The sequence below is a fragment of the Peromyscus maniculatus genome, chromosome 15, assembly GCF_049852395.1.
Source record: "Peromyscus maniculatus bairdii isolate BWxNUB_F1_BW_parent chromosome 15, HU_Pman_BW_mat_3.1, whole genome shotgun sequence".
Lineage (NCBI taxonomy): Eukaryota > Metazoa > Chordata > Mammalia > Rodentia > Cricetidae > Peromyscus > Peromyscus maniculatus.
The window spans coordinates 34,405,757-34,429,054 of record NC_134866.1 but is presented as its reverse complement, the minus strand read 5'-3'; the positions used below and the strand labels follow the sequence as shown (position 1 = coordinate 34,429,054).

The window sequence follows — 23,298 nt, the reverse complement described above, 5'->3', positions numbered from 1 at the left end:
CATAAACAGGACAAGAAAGAAATCAGAGAAACATCACCCTTAAAAAATAGCCAAAAATAATATAAACATACCTTGGAGTAACTCTAACAAAACAAATGAAAGACCTGTATGACAAGAACTTTAAGTCTCTGAAGAAAGAAATTGAAGAAGGTATCAGAAAATGGAAAGATCTCCCATGCCCATGGATAGGTAAACATAATAAAACATAACAAAAATGGCAATCTTACTAAAAGCAATCTACAGATTCATTGCAATCCCCATCAAAATCCCAACACAATTTTTCACAAACTTAGAAAAAACAATACTCAACTTCATATAGAAAAACAAAAAACCCAAGATACCTAAAATAATCCTACACAATAAAGCAATCTCTGGAAGCATCACCATCCCTGACCTCAAGCTTTACTATAGAGCTATAGTAATAAAAACAGCTTGATATTGGCATAAAAACTGACATGTGAACCAATGGAATTGAATTGAAGAACCTGACATTAACCCGCACACCTATGAACAACTAATTTTTGACAAAGAAGTCAAGACTGTACAATGGAGAAAAGAAAGCATCTTTAACAAATGGTGCTTGCATAACTGGATATCAATATGTAGAAAAAGGCAAATAAATCCATATCTATTGCTATGCACAAAACACAAGTCCAAGTGGATCAAAGACCTAAACATAAATCCAGTTACACTGAACCTGATAGAAGAGAAAGTGGGAAGTAGCCTTGAATGCATTGGCACAGGAGACAACTTCTTAAATATAGCACCAGTAGCACAGACACTGAGAGCAACACTTAATAAATGGGACCTCCTGAAATTGAGAAGCTTCTGTAAAGCTTCGGACATGGTAAATAAGATAAAACAACAGCCTACAGAATGGGAAAAGATCTTTACCAATCCCACATCTGACAGAGGGCTGATCTCCAAAATATAAAAAGAACTCAAAAAACTAGACAGCAAAATACCAAACAATCCAATTAACAAATGAAGTACTGCTCTAAACAGAATTCTCAACAGAAGAATCTCAAATGACCAAAAGACATTTACAGAATTGCTCAACATCCTTAGTCATCAGGGAAATGGAAATCAAAACAACTCTGAGATACCATCTTACACCTGTCAGAATGGCTAAGATCAAAAACACTGATGACAGCTTATGTTGAAGAGGAACATTTCCTCTCCAAGAGGAACACTCTTCCACTGTTAGTGGAAGTGTAAACTTGTACAGCCACTTTGGAAATAAGTATGTCAATTTCTCAGAAATTCGGGAATCAATCTACCTCAAGACCCAATGATAACACTCTTGGGCATATACTCAAGGAATGCTCAATCATATCACAAGGACACTTGCTCAACTATGTTCATAACAACATTATTCATAACAGCCAGAACCTGTAAACAACCTAGTTGCCCCTCAACAAAAGAATGGATAAAGAAAATGTGGTACATATACACAATGGAATACTACTCAACAATAAAAAATAATGCTATAATGAAATTTGCAGGAAAATGGATAGAACTAGAAAATATCATCCTGAGTGAGGTAGCCCAGACTCAGAAAGACAAACATGGTGTAGTATCTAGCGGACACTAGATGTAAAGCAAAGGATAACCAGACTACAACCCACAGCTCCAGCAAGCTAGGTAACAAGGAGGACCCTAGGAGAGACACATGGAGTGCCCTGGGAAGAGAAAATAGATGAGATCTCCTGAGTAAACTGGGAATGATTGTGGGGCAATAGAGAATAAGGGATTGGGGATGAGAACATAAAGGAATGAGATGGTAGAGCTGGAATAGGGATGGAGTGGGAGAGCAAAGAAAGAGATACCGTGATAGAGGGAGATATCCATAATGAGGATAGGGAGAAACCAGGTGCTAGGGAAGTTCCCAGGAATCCACAAGGATGACCCCAGGCTTAGACTACTAGCAATAGTGGAGAGGGTGCCTGAGCTGGCTTACCCTGGTAATCAGATTGGTGAATAACCTAACTGTCATCACAGCGCCTTCATCCAGTAATTGATGGAAACAGATACAGAGATCCACAGCCAAGCACCAGGCAGAGCCCTGGAAGTCCAGTCAAGGAGAAAGAAAGAAGATTCTATGAGCAAGGGGCATTAAGATGATGATGGGAAACTTACAGATAAAACCAAACCAAGATAGTGGGAACTCACACACTTTAGACCAACAGCCGTGGAGCCTCCATGGGACGGCACTAGGCCCTCTGCATACAGGAGACAGTTGTGTAGCTTGGTCTGTTTAAGGGACCCCTGGCAGTGGGAATAGGATCTATCTCTGGTGCAGGAACTGGCTTTATGGAGCCCATTACCTATGGTGGGACACCTTTGCACAGCCTTGATTCAGGGGGAGGGGCTTGGACCTGCCTCAACTGAATGTACCAGGCTTTGCTGACTCCCCATAAGAGGCCTTACCTTTTCAGAGGAGGGGAGGAGGGTGGGCTGGGGAGAAGACTGAAGGGGGGTGGGAAGAGGGATGAGAGGGAGATCTGTAATTGGTATGTAAAGCAAATAAATTTCTTAATAAAAAAAGAAAAATGCAAAAAAGAGTCTGTGCGGAAGAAAGAGAGGTGGGTCTATGATTGGTATATAAAAAGAATTTTTAAAATGTCTTAATAAAAAATCATTTAAAAGAATCTGTGCAGTGTTTTTGGTTTTTTTTTTTTCAGTTAGTACATAGTGCTGCTTGCCTATAGTTAGTGAGTTAATTATAGATAATTTTATAGTCATGAAACAGAGCCTAACAGGACCTCAGCTAAGCAGCACTACTAGCCATTTGTTTGATTGCTGGCATTATCAAAATAGCAAGGAAACTGTGCTTACTTACTAGTAATTAATAAATCAGTCTTTTCACAGTTCAGACTACTCACCTATATGTTGCTGGAGGGCTTCTCTCCAGGTTCCACCAAGCCCCACAGTCCCACAATCCATGTATAAAATAATCACTCAGACACTTATATTACTTATAAACTATGGCCATGGCAGGCTTCTTGTTAACTTTTCTTTTATCTTAAATTAACCCATTTTTATAAATCTATACCTTGCCACGTGGCTGGTGGCTTACCGGCGTCTTTACATGCTGCTTGTCCAGGCAGTGGCTGCAAGTGTCTCTCCCTCCTTCTTCCTGTTTCTCCAATTCTCCTCTTTCCTTGTCCCGCCTATACTTCCTGTCTGGTCACTGGCCATCAGTATTTTATTTATATAGAGCGATATCCACAGCACCTATACACCTGGCGTGTATCTATTAATGTTCTGTACAGTTGAAGTGCCCATATAGCTCTTTTAGAGAATTATTTCAGAAGAGTATTTTTGTGAATCTCATTAAATGTACCAATTGACTTCCAATTAATGGTCCACGAAGTATGAGAAGAGAGTCCACTGTTGAAGAGTTTTTCTGAAGTTCTCAACTACCTACCAAAAAGATCATGATATAGTCCATCCCTTTCAGTCATGCACAGTTAGGCTTCTCCCCAGATACTCAGACTCTCTTTAACCTCTAATTTTTACTGTTCCTTCTTATGTCCTTCCTTTTTCTAATAAGAGAATTTATATGAATTTTGTGAATTCCCCCCCCCCTTATGTCACTATCCTAATCCAACTCAATCATTGTGTTTATGTTTTGCATCTTTCAAATACAGGGTAATTCATGAACAGCCTGTACAGTCACACCGACCGATACACTTGGAAAGGCTTTCTGTATGACTTAATGACCTGCCATCACTATCTTAGAATTCTCTACTTTGGAGCTCTGTTAAGTTGTACAAAGTTATACATAAGCCAATCTTCCTGATTTCTCTATGAAAATATTCTTTTACTCTTGGTAGCTAATGCTATCTGACCAATTTGCTATCAAATCCATTTTGTTGTTGATTTGAAGGCACCATGAAAGCACAAGACTCAGCCTAGCTCTTTCTCACTGTTACAGACAAATAGTAGTGAATGATTACTATTGGAATAACGCATGTGACCGGCTTTGTACCAAGTTGGAGACCAGAGAGTGCAACGTGCAGACATGTCCCATCAACTGTGTCCTTGGAGACTATGGGCCATGGTCAGACTGTGACCCTTGTATTGAAAAACAGGTATGTGAGCCACATGCATAACCAGATAGTCTGAATCACATCACAAGTGAGTTCCAGGGCCCCATGGCAAATTCAACATCAGAGACATGCTAAACTTCTTTAATTTCTGAAAATAAACTGCCTTAGTTTTCTCTGAAAGAAAATTGTGTTTGTGTGGGGTGGTATTGGTGGTGGTGGTGGTGGTGGTGGTGGTGGTGGTGGTGGTGGTGGTGGTGGGTGGTATTGGTGGTAGTGGTATTGATAGTGGTCGTTGTTGTTGTGGTGGTGGTGGTATTGGTTTGGTGGTGGGGGTGGGGGGGTAGGGGGGGAGAGGGGGGGTGGGGGGGGTAGGGTTCATTTTACATGTTCTTTGGCCATATGAACACCGAAAAGAAAGTCCACCTCTAACCAAATCACACTTATCCATATCTGAATTTCACTGCTTACACTTCCTGAGACTTCTGAAAGCAAAAAGTAAATGCTAAGAACTTCAGCTTTCATCCAGTGCCTAAAACTAAACAGAAATAAGAGGAATAAATCACAATTCTGGCTCTTTGCTTTTCCTCTGAACTCTGACTAACCATGGGAAAAGTCCACAACTTGTTTGTTTTTCCCAGCTGCAATATTTACCCAGCTCATACTCTTTCCTGTAAGGGGCACATCATGTGACCCATGTCAGCTTCAATCAGAGTCCAGTGTTCCAAACAGCTGCACATTAGAGAGAAAAAAGAAACTCATTTGTAGAGAACAAACTGGGAACTGTGCTGAGTCCCTTATGTAAATCATACAAACTTCACATTCTAGTGTCTTTCTATATGTTTACAGATGTGTATATTCCAACTCCATAGGGGCTAAGGATTTTGAACAGGGAGGTACCACTGATTAATAATGGAACTCTATTTTGAATGCAAGTTTTTCTGCAGTTTAAGTCAGCACTGGCTGATCCTGTCATATTTCTAGTCTCACTCTCCATCTTACTCCTCACCAAAATGTTTCAAAGTGTAGAGAATATGTCAACCCAGTTTCCATAGTGACTTTCTTATGCAAAAGAATCTCAAAATCTCTTCCCATTTATAACCTCACAGTGTCTGAGATATAAAAGTGCTGCTTTATTGCCTGCACAGAGGAGATTCTCAGTAAACATTTTTCATTTGCCATTACTGTAACTTAGAATCCTATGATTTCAGAGTGAAGAAAAGCTTTGGAAGCTTTTTTGCCCAGTTTCTCATTTTGCAAGTGTGGAAACTGAGGCAAGCCAAGTGGTAACTTACCTATATATGCAACATAATGAAACTGGGGGAAAGTGTTAGTACAATTCAGGAGTTGTCACCATGGGGTTGATTACAACTGTTACTGGGAAAGCCATTCTTGGATGAATTTTAACTTTGACCTTGACCTTGTTTTGAAATTATTCACCCTCCTCTACCTTTCTTTCAGATTAAAGTTAAATCTATTCTGCGCCCGAGTCAGTTCGGGGGACAACCATGCACAGAGCCCCTGGTGACCTTTCAACCGTGTGTCCCATCCAAGCTTTGCAAAATTGAAGAGGCTGATTGCAAGAATAAATTCCTCTGTGACAGTGGTAATGTACTCTGCTAAAATGTTCAGTCTCCATTAAAAATACTGAGTGCCAGCAAACAAAACAGTCCCTCCCCACTGTAAGCCCGTGGGGGGCTGTTGTTATACTACACATTACCAAGGCATTCAGGGGTGAAATTACAGCTTTCAAGACATAATCATCTTGACCATTTACCTGACTCATTTGCTCAAGTAATAGTTTTCATAGTCCTACTTTGTTATAGGGGTAGAGAGGGAAAGAGGAGGACAAAGGAAAAAACACAAGCAGGTATTTTAACAAATGGGTATTAATAAGCACAAATCTATAATGAGGATAACTGAAAAAAGAAGTGACAGGTTGGGGACCAGAAAGATGACTCAGTGGATAAAGGTGCTTGTCACCCAGACTGACAACATGAGTTCAATTCCTAGAACCTCTGTGATAAAGAGAATTGGCTGCTCCTATTTGCTCTGGCCTCTGCATGTATGTATGGCATATATATGTGCATGTGCGCACGCACGAGCGCACACGTGCACACACTCACATCAAATAAATAAATATAAAAACAAAGTTAAGTGAGAAATGACAGACTAGGGTATATTTTTAATTGTTTGTTAGGAAAAGACTACTGAGGTATTATTATGTCAGGTGAATCCTAAATAAGATAAAGTTTCACAATTGGTTCCAAAGGCTGCCTCTACCCCACAATAATGAGATATTATGTTGGTTTAAATGTTAGCAACATTCAAGTATAATGCATGCTGAGATTTCTAAGAACTGATATTTAAGTTATATTAGAATATAGTCAAATCTTGAATACTTTATTTATAGATACTCATCTGTTAATTTCTAGCTCATTAAACCCCACCACTTTGGACAGTTCATATCCAATTTCTACAAATGCTTTAGTGAACATCCAAATGGCCAATATCAGCTTTATGGTCCATGTGATTTTATCTTGTTGTGATTACTCAACTGGTCTGTATCATCAATCTTCCTATATCAATATATGAGCATAGATGTGTTCCAAGAAAACTGTATTTACAAAAATGAATGCAGATCAGTTTTAGTATGTGAACCGTAGTTCATTGAACTCCCACATAAATATTCAACTTTCAGTTAGAAAAACGAAAGAAATTTCAGATGGATAAGCCCCACATTGCTTTTGTGCACTCTGGGTACACAGAAAAGTAATTAGCAAATTTTAAATTTCATAGATAACTTACTTAAGACCTTAGGACTAAAATTCTTTCTTCTTTACACACTGCTTCCATCCTTAATCTTTGCCATCTTTTTCTAAATATAGATGATAATGCAGATATCAAGGTTTTCCAAACCTGTAAAATGAGGGTAGGTGTTGGATAGAGAGGTATACTTTGTATCCCAGTGATGAGGTCACATCACAAATTAATGTAAGGAAGATAATAAAAACCTTGACGGAATGGCTGAGAATAATTCAGACTTGCACATTAAATCCAACGTCCTAAAAAAAAAACTGAAGGCAACTATTTCAGGCTTTAAATGGAGTTATTATAGTAAACAACTGAGAGAAAGGCTGTTCAGCAGATGATAAACCTATGGAATTAGTTACAGGTTTCTGCAGATAAAATGTTCACACGCCTGCAAAAGCCTTAGAGTCACGTACTGATTACTAATAAACAATGGCTAATTTCAGACAAATCAGCAACTACAGCCTCTGGTTTCCAGGTCAACAACAAGCACTAGGTCCACAACCACTGTCTAAAAACTGGAATGGCGAGATGGTTCAGTGGCCTGGTGACTGGAGTTCAATCTCTGAGAATCACAGGAAAGAGAGAACCAATTCCTGCACATTGTCTTCTGACCCCATGTGCCACTACGGCTGGTGTGCCATCATATCTCCAATAGGAACTCACTAGATGAGATGTAATAAAATTGACAATGAAAGATCCAAATTATCACAATGTCTGTAATTGTTGGTGAGCTGCTGTGACCCTGCACTCTGTGCTGCCCAGGCCATGTCACCCTGAGTCTTCAATAACTCTACATTCCAGCTACCAATTGATAAATTCTGACCACAATATGGTTGGCATCCTTCCAGATTGGGTGATGCAATGGTTTTTTTGGTTGTTAAATGATCCATTAAAAATGATATACTATAGCCGGGCGGTGGTGGCGCACGCCTTTAATCCCAGCACTCAGGAGACAGAGCCAGGCGGATCTCTGTGAGTTTGAGGCCACCCTGGGCTACCAAGTGAGTTCCAGGAAAGGCTCCAAGCTACACAGAGAAACCCTGTCTCGAAAAACCAAAAAAAAAAAAAAAAAAAAGATATACTATTGTCCTCTCCAAAAACTACCTACTATGAACAGGAAGTTGGATGGACATTGTTTGTCTGATTAGAGATGACACTTAGACCCTTACTTAACAAAGAATTTTAAAAAAAAAATTAGAATCATTATCCTGTCCCAAAAGGATAGGATACCTTACATGGCATTTCATGACAGCCTTACCATGGCATTGGTTGCAATGTACTATGCCAAATTATCTCTCAGGGCCAACTTATCTCTCAGGGTTCTGATTTTAAGCATTGAATAAAATATTTAGCTAGTCTTTCAGATGTTTATAAAAATAATATGCAATCACAATAACACAGCCAGTCCAAGTAGAAAAAAAGGTGTACGACTTCTGCATGACTGTATGGCTTTAGCTAGCAGTCCTCACACCCACAATTTCCCAGTGTGATTACAGTCACTTGTGGTCAACCACAGTCTGATATGTTAGATTAAAAATTCCAGAAATAAGTCATTTTAAATTTTAAATTCCATGTCAGAGTAGAATGAAGAAACTGTGTGTCATCCCACTCTGTCCCTCCCAGGATACTGATTACCTCTTTCTATAGCATAGGCATAACATATAGTACCTGCCCGTTGTCTCAGTTATGAGATCAACATGTCACTCAGCTGTAGCAGTACACCTTCTCACGAACCCTGATTTTATGTATTAATGGCCACAAAGTACAAAGGCTGTAGTGATGGCGATCCATGTGAGTCTAAGAGAAGTGTGAAGTGCCACGATGAAATTTCTCAACTTGAGGAAATCAAGAAAATCGTATGTTAAGGATGCTCAGACCTAGGGTAGGAATGGAGCTACTCCCCACTAACTTGTAAAGAACTACACAAGCTTTGCTGTCGTATCTCAAACTGGAGTTTTGAACAAAGGGTAGGATAGGTGCTTAAGATGGACAAGGTATGAATTACAAGGCTTAGTTCTCCTTGTAGTCTTAGGCATGTGAGGGTTTTAAAAATTGTTCCTCACAGATAAAGGGGACTACTGCATAGGTATGCACTGACCTCAGTAAATTCTGCAACGTTCTAACTGCTCTTCAACTTCCCAGCCCCCACTCTGGTATAGGCTATGTTAGTGGCATACAATATCACATCCTTTTTGCTTTTTATTCCATTGCATCAGTATCACTTATAGTCATTCTCAGCTATGTCCCATCTTGCCTACTAAGTATCAGTCAAAAGATGTCTTTCTTCTTTCATCTCAGCACTTATTGGCAGGTCCCTTCTGATGTCGAGAAATGTCGAAGCTTGGCAAATAAGAACTGGGTGCTCCATGAGTATCTGTATACTACCTAGGAAAACAGAAAGCCCTTCTAAAAGGAACCACTACCCAAAACAGAATTTTTCTCTTCAATCTGTTAGGACCAAGAACAGAATTTACACACACACACACACACACACACACACACACACACACACACACACATCATGAGTCAAAACATCTTCTTCATTTCAAGTTAAATAACGTAAACCAAGATTAAAAATACATAAAAACAAAAACCCTAGATATAGTTTTCTAAAAGTAACCTCCTCTATCTTAAAAATAGACAGAAATACACCCCTATCTTTTAGTTTTGTATGATTACGATGCTCATAGTCATCATCATAATACCTATCTGAACATAAGACAAGATTTTGAGTAATCTAAAGAATTATTTTGAATATGCTCTACCTTCCAAATGGTAATTATTAACAAAAAGATGTGAAACTAGAGGTTTTCAGGAGTCTTTTATAGCAATAAAAATTAAAATTCAGCAGATACTCAGGTTCCCCCCCACCAAGCATTTATTTAGTCAAATTAGTGACACATGGCTGTAAGTCAGACACTGGTCACAGCTTCAACATGTCAAGCTTGTAATCTTGAGTAAGAAGTATATTAGATGACTGTTAAGTATCTGTCTTCTTCCACTCATAAGTTTTTAGAGATTTGGAAATGTATTGTTTGCACAAGTAGGTTGCTTGTGTGCCTATAATTATAGGGTTTTTTTAAAAAATAAAAATTATCTAGACTCTGCCATAGAAATCAAAACAAAATTCTGAACCTACTATCAACTTTCTTCAGACCAATATCTCTCCAGAAAGCTCACTCTAATGTAATTTTAAAATTCTCTTCTTCAAATAAAAGAAGAAAAGAAAATTCTCTTTTTGAAAAAAGCCCAATAGCAGCTAAATTGTCCTGTGGTGATTCTTAGATGCTCCAGACCTAGAGGTGACATCAGTTTATTTCTTCATTTCATGCATTCCTGTACCTTAACCTTTCTCTTGATGTTTAAAGCATTTGTGCTACACCTTAATAAATGCTTCCCTAGTTGTACCATGTTGGTAATGCTGCGGTGTGCTTTCGTGACCAGGGCGCTGCATTCCCCGGAAGTTAGAATGTAATGGAGAAAATGACTGCGGAGACAATTCAGATGAGAGGGGCTGCGGGAGAACAAAGGCGGTATGCCCGCGGACGTACGAGCCCATCCCTAACGTGCAGCTGATGGGCACTGGGTATGTAACATCCTGCTATCACTTGGGAAAGAAAAGGTACCCCTGCAATAAGGAGAGGCACATCAACAGCAGACACTACACAAAATCATGGAAAATAAACAACACACTGTCGAATGATGCTTGAGTGACTGAATAAATTGACTAGGAAAAGGAGAACATTGCTTATGGTTGTATTATAAGTCAAAATCCCAGCAGGAAAATCCATCTTTTGGATGTGAGAGGGTAAGACAGGGTAAATGAGAGACAGAGAGAGGGAGAGAGAAGGGGGTGGAGACATCACCTTCAAATGGAAGAGTCTCATGAAGAACAGTGCCCTGGGCTCCCCACTGTCACTTCACCCTCATCGATGCCCAGGTCTAGCTTGGTGCTGTGGCAAAGATGGTTCCTACTGGGAAGGCTGTGCCCTCTGTAGTTCTCCCCATGGTTCTCCAAGCAACTTTGACAGGTCCTCTCCCACATGGCATTCTTTCTCTCTCTCTCTCTCTCTCTCTCTCTCTCTCTCTCTCTCTCTCTCTCTCTCTCTCTCTCTCTCTGTCTCTGTCTCTGTCTCTGTCTCTGTCTCTGTCTCTATCTCTATCTCCTGATGTCTAATGGCTTTTTCCTTCTCTCGTTTACTTGTGCCTTAAGGCAGAAAAATTCCCTCCATCTCTTCCTCTCCTGACAAGGTTGGGCATTGAGTATCATGAGGATAATTGTTTTGTTTATTTAATTCTGATATTAAAGTATTAATAAAAAACAAGAAGAAATAAGGAAGGGATGGGAGAAGGAAGGAAGAGTAGTTAAGCAGTTATAAAAAAAATACAGAGTGATTATGACCAAGTGAAAAAAAATAGAGTAATATGTATGTCGGTGTGGCTAGGGATCCTCTCCCATAGACAACGTGATTTATGGCTAGGTCAGTGGTTTACAAGCAGAAGAGAAGCCTTGTGCTACCATCTGCTCTCATCTTAATAATGAGAAATTGAACTTCAGAAGAGTTAATTAGGTCTGCCAAGCCATGAATGGTGGAACCAGAACTCAAGGCCAGATTTCAAAACCAAACGTGTTTCTGTGACTCCACAGCAGCACCTTCTTAGAGAAAATACTGGAAAAAAAAAAAAGAAAAACCAGAGACCATGCGTTCCTTGTGACTGGGACTCAAAAGTCCTAACGTTACTGTTTCAGGAGGGCACTGGCAGTTTAGCAAGGGGTCTAACTTCATTAGACTGTGTCTATGTTTTCAAATAGTTTAGAGAATGTAAAAACAAGTCAAAAAAATGGAACTAAACCTCAGTTTGAAACATAAGCAAAAATGGATAATAATAATAATAATCTCCTGTGTCCTCCATTCCCATGAGGAAGAACCCATCCTGTTATTTGGGGTTGAAGAAAGCCACTTCGCTGTCAGACTCTGTTGCCTCATACTAGGATTTTAAAACATTTAAAACTCTTGGGAGAGAGAAATGGCTCCGTGGTAAGAGCAATGGTGGCAGCCTGGTCACCCAAATTTGGATCCACAGAACACACATATGAAGCCAGGAGTGGTAGTGTATATCTACAATCCAGGCCCTCTCCTGTGGTATGATGGTGCAGACAGGGACAGGAGCCTCTGCTGGACGCACACAGGCCAGATACTTTGGAGTTTTCAGTGCAGAATCACAAACAAAAGAAATCCTGTCTCAAAATAGTTGGAAGGCCCAAAATGAGCTATTAAATATTGTCCTCTGACCTTGACATGTGTGCCATAGCATGCACTTGTGGCATTGATGTACACATACACACACACACACACACACACACACACACACACAAATGCAAAAATGATGTTTTGATTTTAATTTAAAAAATGAATTCTTCACTGATGTTTTCAGCATTATTTTTGTTGCCACAGCTGCATGACGTGGAATCTTGAAGTCTGAACAACAAACAACAACTCAAATACAGCCTCGTTTGGTTTATCATAAAAACCAGTAACCACTGGACCAGATTCAATGACACTTGTAGAGAAGACATTAGTCTGAAGTAAGGGGAGTTGGGTTCCACACCTATTTCTATATTAACTGTCACAGCCAAGTAATTTAATACCATGGACCTTGGTTTCCCCCTATGTATCCTGCGTGACTACAGACTGATTGGTCTACAGTTCTGCCCTAAGACTTTCTAATTGCTTCTCATGCACATAAGAATGATTTAACATCTTATATTTTTTATCAATGTGCAGAAACGGCTTCCCTGTTAACCTTTTTCTGCAAGAAAATCATAGCCCTAAATGCCCACTGATGACCACGATGTTTCTAACCTTCTGATTTTCAAGTGTTTATAATGTTCTGACTGGTGAACAGAACACTATAACTCATTTCTTTTTCTGTGGGTCTAGTCCACAGAGCTACAGATGAGGAAGACCACATGCTATGTGTACTTTGGCAGGCAAACTGTGTGGCCTTCTGACAACCAGAGCTGTTGTCCCGAGGATTCTTAGAAATGAGCAAAGGCTGCTGACTCCAGGACAGCCAGTCCTTTCTTTTTCTCCCCAGGGAGAGAGTCTTGAGATGTACTATAATTCCTTTCTAATCAGCTGGCCCCAGCATCTCAGCCTCCTCTCCCTTTGCCTTCCAATATTTTTCTGCCCACAAAAGCTATCTTCTAGGCATCTGGCTGTTTTTTTAAAAATTACATCTTTCTGAGAAAAAAATTAGCCATGCTTATATTCCCAGCATCAATCACTAAGTCCCACACCTAAAGCAAGAATCAAACAATGCACACATGTGGCTTGTTGTCTTATCATGCTCAGCCAAGGTGCACATATAAATACATTTGGCCACATTGATATATGCATATACTTGCATATGCATATCTTTTAGTTTATGTATTTTTAACTAGTACAAGGCCACTTGCCCAGCATGTGTGAGACTCCAGTTCCTCCAGCACAGGAAAAAAAAAAAAGATGAAGTATAAAGCAAATGAGATAAAAAACACTTTAGAAAGTGAAAATATTTATTGTCGGTATGTATTTAAAACACAAAAACATGGGACCAATATAAACATCTCAGAGGAGACTGAAAATATGAGAGCTAGAATCATCTACATGGTTGGTTTGGCTCTGACCAACAGCAACTTTAGAAGAAAGGGTTTAGTCTAGTTTATACATTACAGTCCATCGCCGAGGGTATCCAGGAGAGAAGCTAAAGGCAAGAACCTGGAGGCAGAAACTGAGCAGAAATCACAGAAGACTGTTGCTTGCTCCCTTGCTCCCTCCAGCTCACTCAGCTACATTTCTTATACAGCCCAAGCTCCCCTGCCTAAGCATGGCGCCACTCACAGTGGCCTGTGCCATCCGTATCAATTAGCAATTAAGAAAATGCCTCGCAGACACAGCCACCAGCCAGTCTGATCTGGGAAATTCTTCGGTTGAAGTTTCCCCTTTCCACGTGACTCTAGGTTTTTGTCAAGTTGACAGCTGACGCTAACCATGGCAAGCTCCAAAAGATTCCTCATGCCGGCTCTGATGAAGCGACCTTCATAAAAATGTTGTCTTTATACTCCACAAGCAGCTTCCTAGATTCCTATTACCAGGGAGTTAGTTTTCTTTTCTCAAGCACCTTCTCATTTGTTACAAACATAGGCACGTAGCGTAAGGCTGTTCTATGAGAACCATTCTTTACTCCTCATGCGTCCCTCTTAGCTTTGAATATGCAGACGCATGAATGGCAGACACTTGTGCTAATCCTGCTGAGTACTTTAGAAAGCTCTTCCCAGACCAACTTTCCGTACTTCTTCTTTCAAATACCCCCTGATATAAATTCAAATGTGAACAAATGCAAATCTCCCTTTGTGCTTGTACCTGTTTAGGTGGGCTGTGCATTTTAGAGAACCCCTAGAAGCCATTTTTTCTCAAAATAACATTTATGATATATGATAGAATCCACGCTCACCGTACAATTCAGCCATTTGAAGCATACATTCTAGAAGTCGAACAAAAATATCATGGTTTGCAGGCCAGGCTAGACTACACAGCATGGTTCTATCTTAAAACAGTTGGGAAATCTGTAATTTCTTAGTATATCACAGATTTATATAGCCATCACCCGAATATAATTTTAGAATATTTCATACTGATTTTTCGGAGTGGCTGCAACATTTTATGTGTTCATTGTTATGTGTGATTGAAAATCAGTCTCTCTTCAGTTTGCTTACTTTTTTTTTTTAGAGAGTAAACCTTTAATTACTGCTAAGTGTTGGAATCATGTTACGAGCAAAAACTATTTTGAATATGATACCCGTTTATTTCAAATCATTAGTGGTACTTTCTGGTTTCTGAAATTTATTTATTTATTTACTTATTTAGTATGTGTGTGTGTGTGTGTGTGTGTGTGTGTGTGTGTGTGTGTGTGTGTGTGGTGTGGTGTGTGTGTGAATATGAGCATCTATGAACCACAGGCCACATGTGGACACCAGAAGACCACCTTTCTGGAGCTAGTTCTCCTGCTTCACCTTTGGAAGCAGGGTCTCTTTTACTGTTTCTGTGGCTGCGCAGCAGACTCCAGGCAGGGTATCTGGCCCACAACCTTCAGGCTGACTCTCCTATCCCCTACTTCCCATCTGACATTAAGACCACTGGGATTACAGACGTGTGTCACCTCATATGACTTTTTGACAGGAGTTCCAGGGATCAAACCCGGGACACCAGGTCATCTGGCTTGCTCAGCAAACACTTTTACCCACTGATCCACCTCCCTGTTTCCTGACGGTTGTTTTTAACAACCCCCCCCCCCTTTCATTAAGGCCGCCTGTCCCAGTGGGTGGGAAATGACAACTTCCTGTGGTTTTGATTTTTATTTCCTGACTGGGTCACAATATTGAACATCTTTTCCTGTGTTTGCTAGTCGCTTCCATCTGTTCTTTAAAGAACTATCTATTCTGATTACTTTGATCCCTGGCACACCATGAGCTAATTTGTTCTTTATATCGTTGGCTTATAAGCATTCTTTGTATATTCTGGGTATAGGTTCTTCAGCAGATGGGTAATTTATTTGTAAATATTTTCTCCTATTGGGTTGCTTTTGTTATTTTGATGGTATCCTTTTAAGTGTAAACTTTTTATAAAGACGTGTGTGTGCACGCACTGGCATGAATTTATGTGCACTACATGCATGTAGAAGCCGACTGAGGCCAGAAAAGGGTATCGCATCTCATAGAACTGGAGTTTACATGTAGTTGTAAGATGCCATGTGAGTATTGGAAATCAAATCTAGGTCCTCTGCAAGAGCCCTAAATGCTCTTAAAGACTAAGCTATTTCTCCTGCCCTGAGGTATAAATTTTTAGTTCTGGTAAACTCTAATATATCTACTTCTTATGTTACATATGTTTTCAGCATCTCATCTAAGAAGACTTTGCCTGTACACAAGATCACAAAGATTTATTTCTATAGTTTTCCTTAGGATATTTGTAGTTTTAACCTTCGAATATGAATCTGTGAACTACTTTGAGTAAATTTTTATCATATGAGAAATTATTCAAAATTCATATATTTTCACATGATTATCAAATTATCACAAAACTAACCATTTGTTAGAAATAAATAAAAAACTATTTAATTTCCCCTGGTTAAATTATCTTGGCATGCTTATCAAAAATCTACTAACTACAGATATATGCATTTATTTCTGTATTCTTTTATTAATTCATTGATGATATCTCTTTTTAGTACAAGGTTTGTTAGATTATTCACTTAGTAAACAACTATAAATATCATCAACAAATACTAGCCTTTAGTAAATTATTTTTGGTTGTGAGCCTAGCCTTTAACAGCTGAGCCATCTCTCCAGCCCGCCTTTAGTAAATTAAACACTGGTTATTGTATTAAAGAAGTTTTTTTTCTATCATTTAGTTTTTTCCCACTAAAACTTCATTGATGGTCCATTAGAGAAATTCTACAGAAATATGAAATGTGCTACATTTCAAAAAAATGTGCTACATTTCATAGCTTCTGTGTTCAATAAAGAGAGCAATTGCTAATTTGTCGGGCCACATTATAGGTTATAAATATTAAGCATTGAACTTGGAGCTGGTGGAAACAAGAGATTGTTAAGGTTATTTCTGTCTGATTGATCTATGCATCTGTCTTACCTAGCATCACACTGTCTTGATCACTCAGATGCTTTAAGTATCCTTTATACCAGAAACTATGATTCTTCTGATTTTGTTCTTATTTCTCAAGATTCTTTCAACTATTTCCAGATGATTTTTGGAATCAGTTTTCCAATTTCTATGGAAAAGAAAATGTCAGCTTAGATTTCATATTACACTTTCCATTGTCGGAACAAAACATTTGATAGATTGATGACTACCCTAATTGTCATCAGAGAGCCTTTATCCAGTAACTGATGGAGGCAGATGCAGAGATTCACAGCCAAGTACTGGGCTGAGCTCTGGGAGTCCAGCTGAGGGGAGGGAGGAGGGATTGTATGAACCTGGAGGTGGGGTCAAGATCATGATGAGGGAGTTCACAGAAACTGCTGACCTGAGCTAGTGGGAACTCAGGGACTCTAGATGGACCAGCTAGGGAGCCTGCGTGGGACTGACCTATGCCCTCTGCATGTGGGTGACAGTTGTGTGACTTCATCTGTTTGTGGGGTCCCTAGCAGTGGGATTAAAACCTGTCCCTGGTGCATGAGCTGGCTTTTCGGAACCTATTCCCCATGCTGTGATGATGTTTTGCCCAGCCTTGATTCATGGGGAGGAGCTTGGTCCTGCCTTAACTTGATGTGCCATGCTTTGTTGACTCCCATGGGAGGCCTGCTCCTTTCTGAACAGATGAGGAGTGAATGGGGGTGGGGGAAGACTGGAAGTGGGAAGAGGGAACGGGAAGAGAAGAGGGAGGGGAAACTGTGGTTGGTATATAAAATAAATGAAAAAACTAATAAAAAGAAAGAAACAAAACATCTGATGGAAACAACTAAAGGAAGATTTGTTTTAAGATCTTTCCCAGTTTCAGAAAGTTCAGTCTATAGTCATTGGCTATTTATCCCAAGCCAATGACGAGACAGAACATCAAACTGTTCTGGGCATGTGGCCAAGGCCACTTAACTCATATCTGGGAGAAAAAGAGAGAGAGATTAAGGGATCCTGGACAAGACTCAACTACAAGGACAAGCTCAACTAACCTTCCTGCTACTGATCCTCTTCCCCTACGGGAACCTCTGAAGGCAGTGCTGCAGCTGGGTACCAATTCTTCAACCCACAAGCCTTCTAAGAGGACACTGCACATCCAAACCACAGCAGATCTTGATTGAATTGTTCCACATCCACATTTCAGTTTAGGAAGTACTGCCATCTTAATGATAAAAGTTCTTCCAGTCCATAAATGTGAGGTGTCTTTCTATTTATTGACCCCTTATTGACTGCTCCACAGTGTTTATACTTTTTAGGTCTTTAAACTGCTCTGTTTTTTCAGTGTGTTACTGAGACATTTCATTTAAATGCCATTATAAATGGAATTGTTCTATTAATGTTGTTTCTTTGGGGAATATAAATGCATTTTATTTGTAATATTCAACATTTTAAATACATTTTAACCAGCATGTGGTAGTCATGAATATCTATGAGGTACAGTGTAGCATTTGAATACATACATACAATGTCTAATTATCAGATCAGGGAAATCGACACATCTGTTATCCAGACACTTCATTTCTTTGTGTTGGAAACATTCAAAATACTTTCTACTAGATATTTTGAAATATTCAATTAATGTGATTGATTGCTTCCAAGTTTTCTAACTCTACCATACTTTAAACATAGAAATTATCTCTTCTTTATGATTGTGTACCCATTAATTATCCTCTTACCATCTATTCCCAAACATTGCTAGCCATGATTCTATATTTTCCTGAAATCATCTTAGCTTCCACAACTAAGTGAGAACACGTGGCATTTGTCCTCTGTGCCTGCTTATTCTACTTACTGTCATATCTTCCACTATATATGTGAGTAATGTATTTTCATTGTATACTCGTCTTTCACGGCACATCTAGATTAGTTCCATATCTTGACTGTTACAAATAGCACTGCAGTAAAATGAGTTCAGACGTTGCTCTGACATACACAATGTCTACTCCTTTGAGTACATAGCCAGTAGTAGGGATGCTCTATTGTGCGACAGTTCTAGTGTATTTCAGGATTCTCTATACTGTTTTCCACAGTGACTGTACTGATTAACACTCCCAATGTCCCCTTTTTTTGTTTCTCTGCCCACATTTCTTATTATCTTTTGAGTAATTGGCATTTTTAACTGGAGTAAGATCATTTCTTACTGTGTTTTTGGTTTGCGTTAGATACACGGTTGACTTTTGCCCATTGATGTTCAATACTGCAAGCAATGACTCTTGAAGTCAGTGTGCAACTCATTTAATGAAATTAAAGTCCACTTTCTCCACTGGAAAACTAGGGAAACTAAAATATACTATTACACCTTGTAGGGCAGGCTAGCAGACTAGTCTTGTGGTGGCTGTAGGATCCTGACATCTCTCGGAACGACTAGAAGACACCGATGCGCAATAGCAGAAAGCAGCTTTATTCTCAAGAAAAAAATCAGCGTGCTGGGGACCCGCCCAAAATGGCTTCAACCCCAGGGGAGGGTAAAGCAGCCCCTTTTAAGCCAGCTTAGGGGGATTCTAACTGTGGTCAAGTATACTTTGAAGAATCGTTTTATTTGGCTCATGATCAGGTCATGGCTGGTTGGCAACTGTGGTTGCAATGTCTGTCCGCTGTGTCAGGGTCTGCCTGACTGAAATTAGCAAGAACGGTTCCTGCCTGGGTAGGATCCTGTTTGGCTACCAGACCGGACATACTTCCTGAGGGTCTGGCTGATGCCAGATATGAGTCTGGCATAGGATGGTGGGGTAATATGGGGCAGAGGTCTTATCAAACCAGCCCCTGGGAAAAAAAAAAAAAAAAAAACGACTGGCCCTGGTCCCCTCACTAACCACTGTTAATTCCCCAAACTACCTGAAGGTAGCAATTGTTGCCTCCATTTTTAAGAGGAAAAAAAAATTGCTGATGTTTTAAAACGCGTGGGCTGCAGTCATGTTGGTAGAAAAATCACAACTTTTTTATATTAGCCAATAATTTGTTTTTTAATGTTCTAGCTTTGTTTTATAACTTTCTAATTATAGTTATCCTTGTTTCTCTCTTAACTTTCTTAGTCATCCTTATTATGACATTTAATTGCACCTGTATTTTACTGTGCTTATATTTACCTCCTCAGCCCCCATCCCACCCCGTTTACCCTCTTTTATTCCTCCTCACATTGCTCACCTTCCTCTGGGGACATTGTGCCAACTGGTTAGAGTTAAATGTCTGAATAATTACTTCTATAATCTAAATCCAAATGCATTACAGCAGAGTACCCAAATCTACATATTGAACTGCTTCTTGATGCCTTCCCAGAGAAATGAATCTATTTGTCTTTTCTTGAGTAAGCAAGAAGTTAATAATGCAACTCCTGAGAAAGGTGAAGCCCTTTATACACCGTTTGTTTTTTAAGCTAGTACTATAGAGGTATAACGGAAGCACACGTAAGTGGTACGTGATCTTCTGAAGGATGCAGTATCCACTTGAGCACACACCACCGTCAGAACTGATAAGTGTACCTGTGTATGAGTGAGACAGGGTAGAGAGCACTTTCTCTACTACATGGAATTTCTCAATGTTATTCTCTAGAACTGTACTTTGTATCCTGTGGAAGACAAGGTTACCTGATCAAACATATATGGAAAGTGACTGTGTATTTTTAAGGACTTTAGCATTACCTTTATAAAGACACTTTTTATCATCTATATAAATACAACATTACCAAACTCTTGATCAAAAAACACTTTTCTCAGAGACTATCTATTGCAGTCTCTAAGAAACTGGAAGACTATATGAGGCAAATAAAAAATTTCCTCAAGCTGCAAATAATTTCTTAAATAGATGAATTTAGCTAAGCTAATCTTTATGTGCCTCAATTTCTATATTTATAAAATAAGTATAAATAATCCTATCTATAAAATATAGTTATTGAACTTTAAATTGCTTGATGTTTGCAAAGCACTTACTATTGCTTAGTTTAAAAGAGGTTAATAAATGATATATAAACATTTGATAAATAAAATACATTTTAAATGTAATTATACCAGAGTATAGAACTACTATTAAATTATTCAATTTTCACATTACTATTTCATAATTTATTCTATCAATATTCTTTTACCATATCATAATATGCTTCCAATGTCTATTAACTTTATAAATGATAAAAATTATAAGCTCAAATTTTATTTCATATTGAAATCCCAGACCTTTTTGGGTTATTGGGGCTGAGTTTAAGACATCCAATACTTTATGAATGCCTCATCATAAGAAAGAAAAAGTGAGCCTTCCCTTGGAGTCATTTGTCAGAAGTCAAGAAATGTCTAGGAAAAGGAATTTCTTTCATATAAGTAAGGTAAATTTTAAAGATTGCTCTACATCTATTGAATTTTTGAAAATTGCTCTGTTTCCAGGTTTCATTTTCTGGCAGGAGAGCCCAGAGGAGATGTCCTTGATAACTCTTTCACTGGAGGAATATGTAAAACTGTCAAAAGCATTCGAGCAAGTAATCCATACCGTGTTCCAGCCAATCTGGAAACTGTCAACTTCGAGGTATGGTGTTGTGGTGGCCTCTCCAACACTGATAGTGGTCATAAGCTAAGTTCCTAGTAGAGATTTTGATGCATGAAGGGACAGAATGCAAGGATAATGGACAATGTGAATCACACATTATATGCTTCTATTTAATCCTTCCAAAGCCCATTGAGATCAGGATTATTTTCATTGGTTTAATGGAGGAAGAAAAAAAAAGGTAACTAACTTGCACAACATCAAATAAACATCTTGACTCCATAAACATATAATTTTAAAACATACCCATACCCAAAAGAACAGGATTATTTATTCAGAATATTCACTTGTCATAGTTTTTCCCTCACATAACCATGAGACAGATATAAAATAGTCTCATGTTTCTACCAAAAAACAAACAAACAAGCAAACAAAATCATGATAATTCTGAATACAAAACACATTGACTCATCTCCTGTCTATTTTACTAATTTGCTTGTTTTCCTATATAGTAATGAGCACCACATGGCAGTGTTGGTAGTAGCCTAGTAACTCAAAAATAAGTGAGTGTGGTGGTCTGAATAAGAATGATAAACTCATATATCTGAATGCTTGGCCACCAGGAAATGGAACTGTTAGGAAGGATTAGAAGGATGAGGAGGTGTGACCTTGTTGAAGAAAGTGTGTCACTTGGGGGTGGGCTTTGAGGTTTCAAAAGCCCAGGCCAGGCTCAATGTCTTGCAGATCAGGATATAGCTCTCAGCTACTTCCCCAACACCATGCCTGCCTGATGATAATGGATTAAACCTTTGAAATTGTAAGCAAACCCCCAATTAAATGCTTTCTTTTATAAGAGTTGCCTTGGTCATGTTTCTTCACAGCAATCAAACAGTGATGAAGATAGTGACTAATACTTTTCTTTTGATTTTTGATCAGGGAAATATAAAATACATGGTTTTAGTTGTCACATTCTTGTAAGCAAATTTGACTGCTAAAGAGAATTTCAGAATCTAACAATTTGTGGGACCTTCTTTACAGTAGTAGGTACTCAGCAAGAAATACTTCACCACTTCTTTAAAAAGACCTCTTTATTGCCAACAACAGCACTGGTGGGTAAAGGTGCTTGATGCCAAGTCCAAAGACCTAAGTTCAATCCACAGAACTCACACTGTGGAAGGACAGAACAGACTTCTGTAAGTCATCCTCTGATGTCTAAATGTGCACTGTGGCATGAGGCTGTTCACACAGATAATCACAGAATAAATGAATAAATGCATGCATACATACATAAATGTCATATGTTAAAGTAAAAATGACATATGTATACATCTAAATACAGGCATTTTCCAATCTCATACACTCAATCTAAAAACCATATAATATACTCCTGGGTTTGGAAAGTGACTTGGGGTCCAATGCCACATTCTAATAACTCTGGAAGACTAACAACAATATTCTTCAGACATACAATATTGAATAGGCTTTGAAGAAGAAAATGTGACTGTGATATTCTACTTGAGGGTGTTTTCTAGCTCCCAATAAGCAGTCTATGAGCTTATTCTCAAATATAGGTTTTTTTTTAATTAAATTTTTAAAATTTATTTTACATACCAACCACAGTTTTTCCTCCCTCCTCTCATCCCATAGCCTTCTCCAACCTCCTTTCTACCCCTCCCCCATTCACTCCTCAGAAAGGATAAGGCCTCCTCACAAGAGAGTCAAAAAAGCATGGCATAACAAGTTGAGGCAGAACCAAGCTCCTGCCCCCTGCACCAATGCTGAGTGAGACATCTCATCATAAGGAATAAGTTCCAAAACCCCAGCTCATGCACCAGGGACAGATCTTGGTCACACTGCTAGGGGTCACAAACAGACCAAGCTACACAACTATTACACACATACAAAAAAAAACTTAGGTCAGTCCCATGCAGGCTCCCTAGCTGTCGGTCTAGAGTCTGTGACGTCCAACAACCTGGGTCAGCTATCTCTGTGGATTTTCCTGTCATGATTATGAACTCCTTTGTTTATATATTCCCTCCTCCCTCTCTTCAACTTGACTCCTTGAGCTCAGCCCAGTGCTTGCTGTGGATCTCTGCATCTGCTTCCATCAGTTACTGGATGAAGGTTCTATGATGACAATTAAGATAGTCACTAATATGATTACAGGAAAAGGCCCTCTTCACTATTGTTAGGAGTCCTAGCTGGGGTCATCCTTGTGGATTTCT

At 39.0% G+C, this 23,298-nt stretch overlaps 1 protein-coding gene across 2 annotated transcripts in view; it reads left to right on the top strand.

The window, feature by feature from the left end:
• The window catches only part of C6 (complement C6), a 78,436-nt gene that overhangs the window by 9,655 nt on the left and 45,483 nt on the right, over nt 1-23,298 (top strand). For both annotated transcript variants that reach the window (XR_013044721.1, XM_042261492.2), the window contains exons 3-6: nt 3,941-4,097; nt 5,514-5,658; nt 10,311-10,452; nt 20,977-21,115. Coding sequence is in view for 1 of the 2 variants with exons in the window: in XM_042261492.2 (XP_042117426.2) it covers nt 3,941-4,097; nt 5,514-5,658; nt 10,311-10,452; nt 20,977-21,115 (583 nt within the window). In the remaining variant the exon portion in view is untranslated. The remainder of the gene's footprint in view (nt 1-3,940; nt 4,098-5,513; nt 5,659-10,310; nt 10,453-20,976; nt 21,116-23,298) is intronic.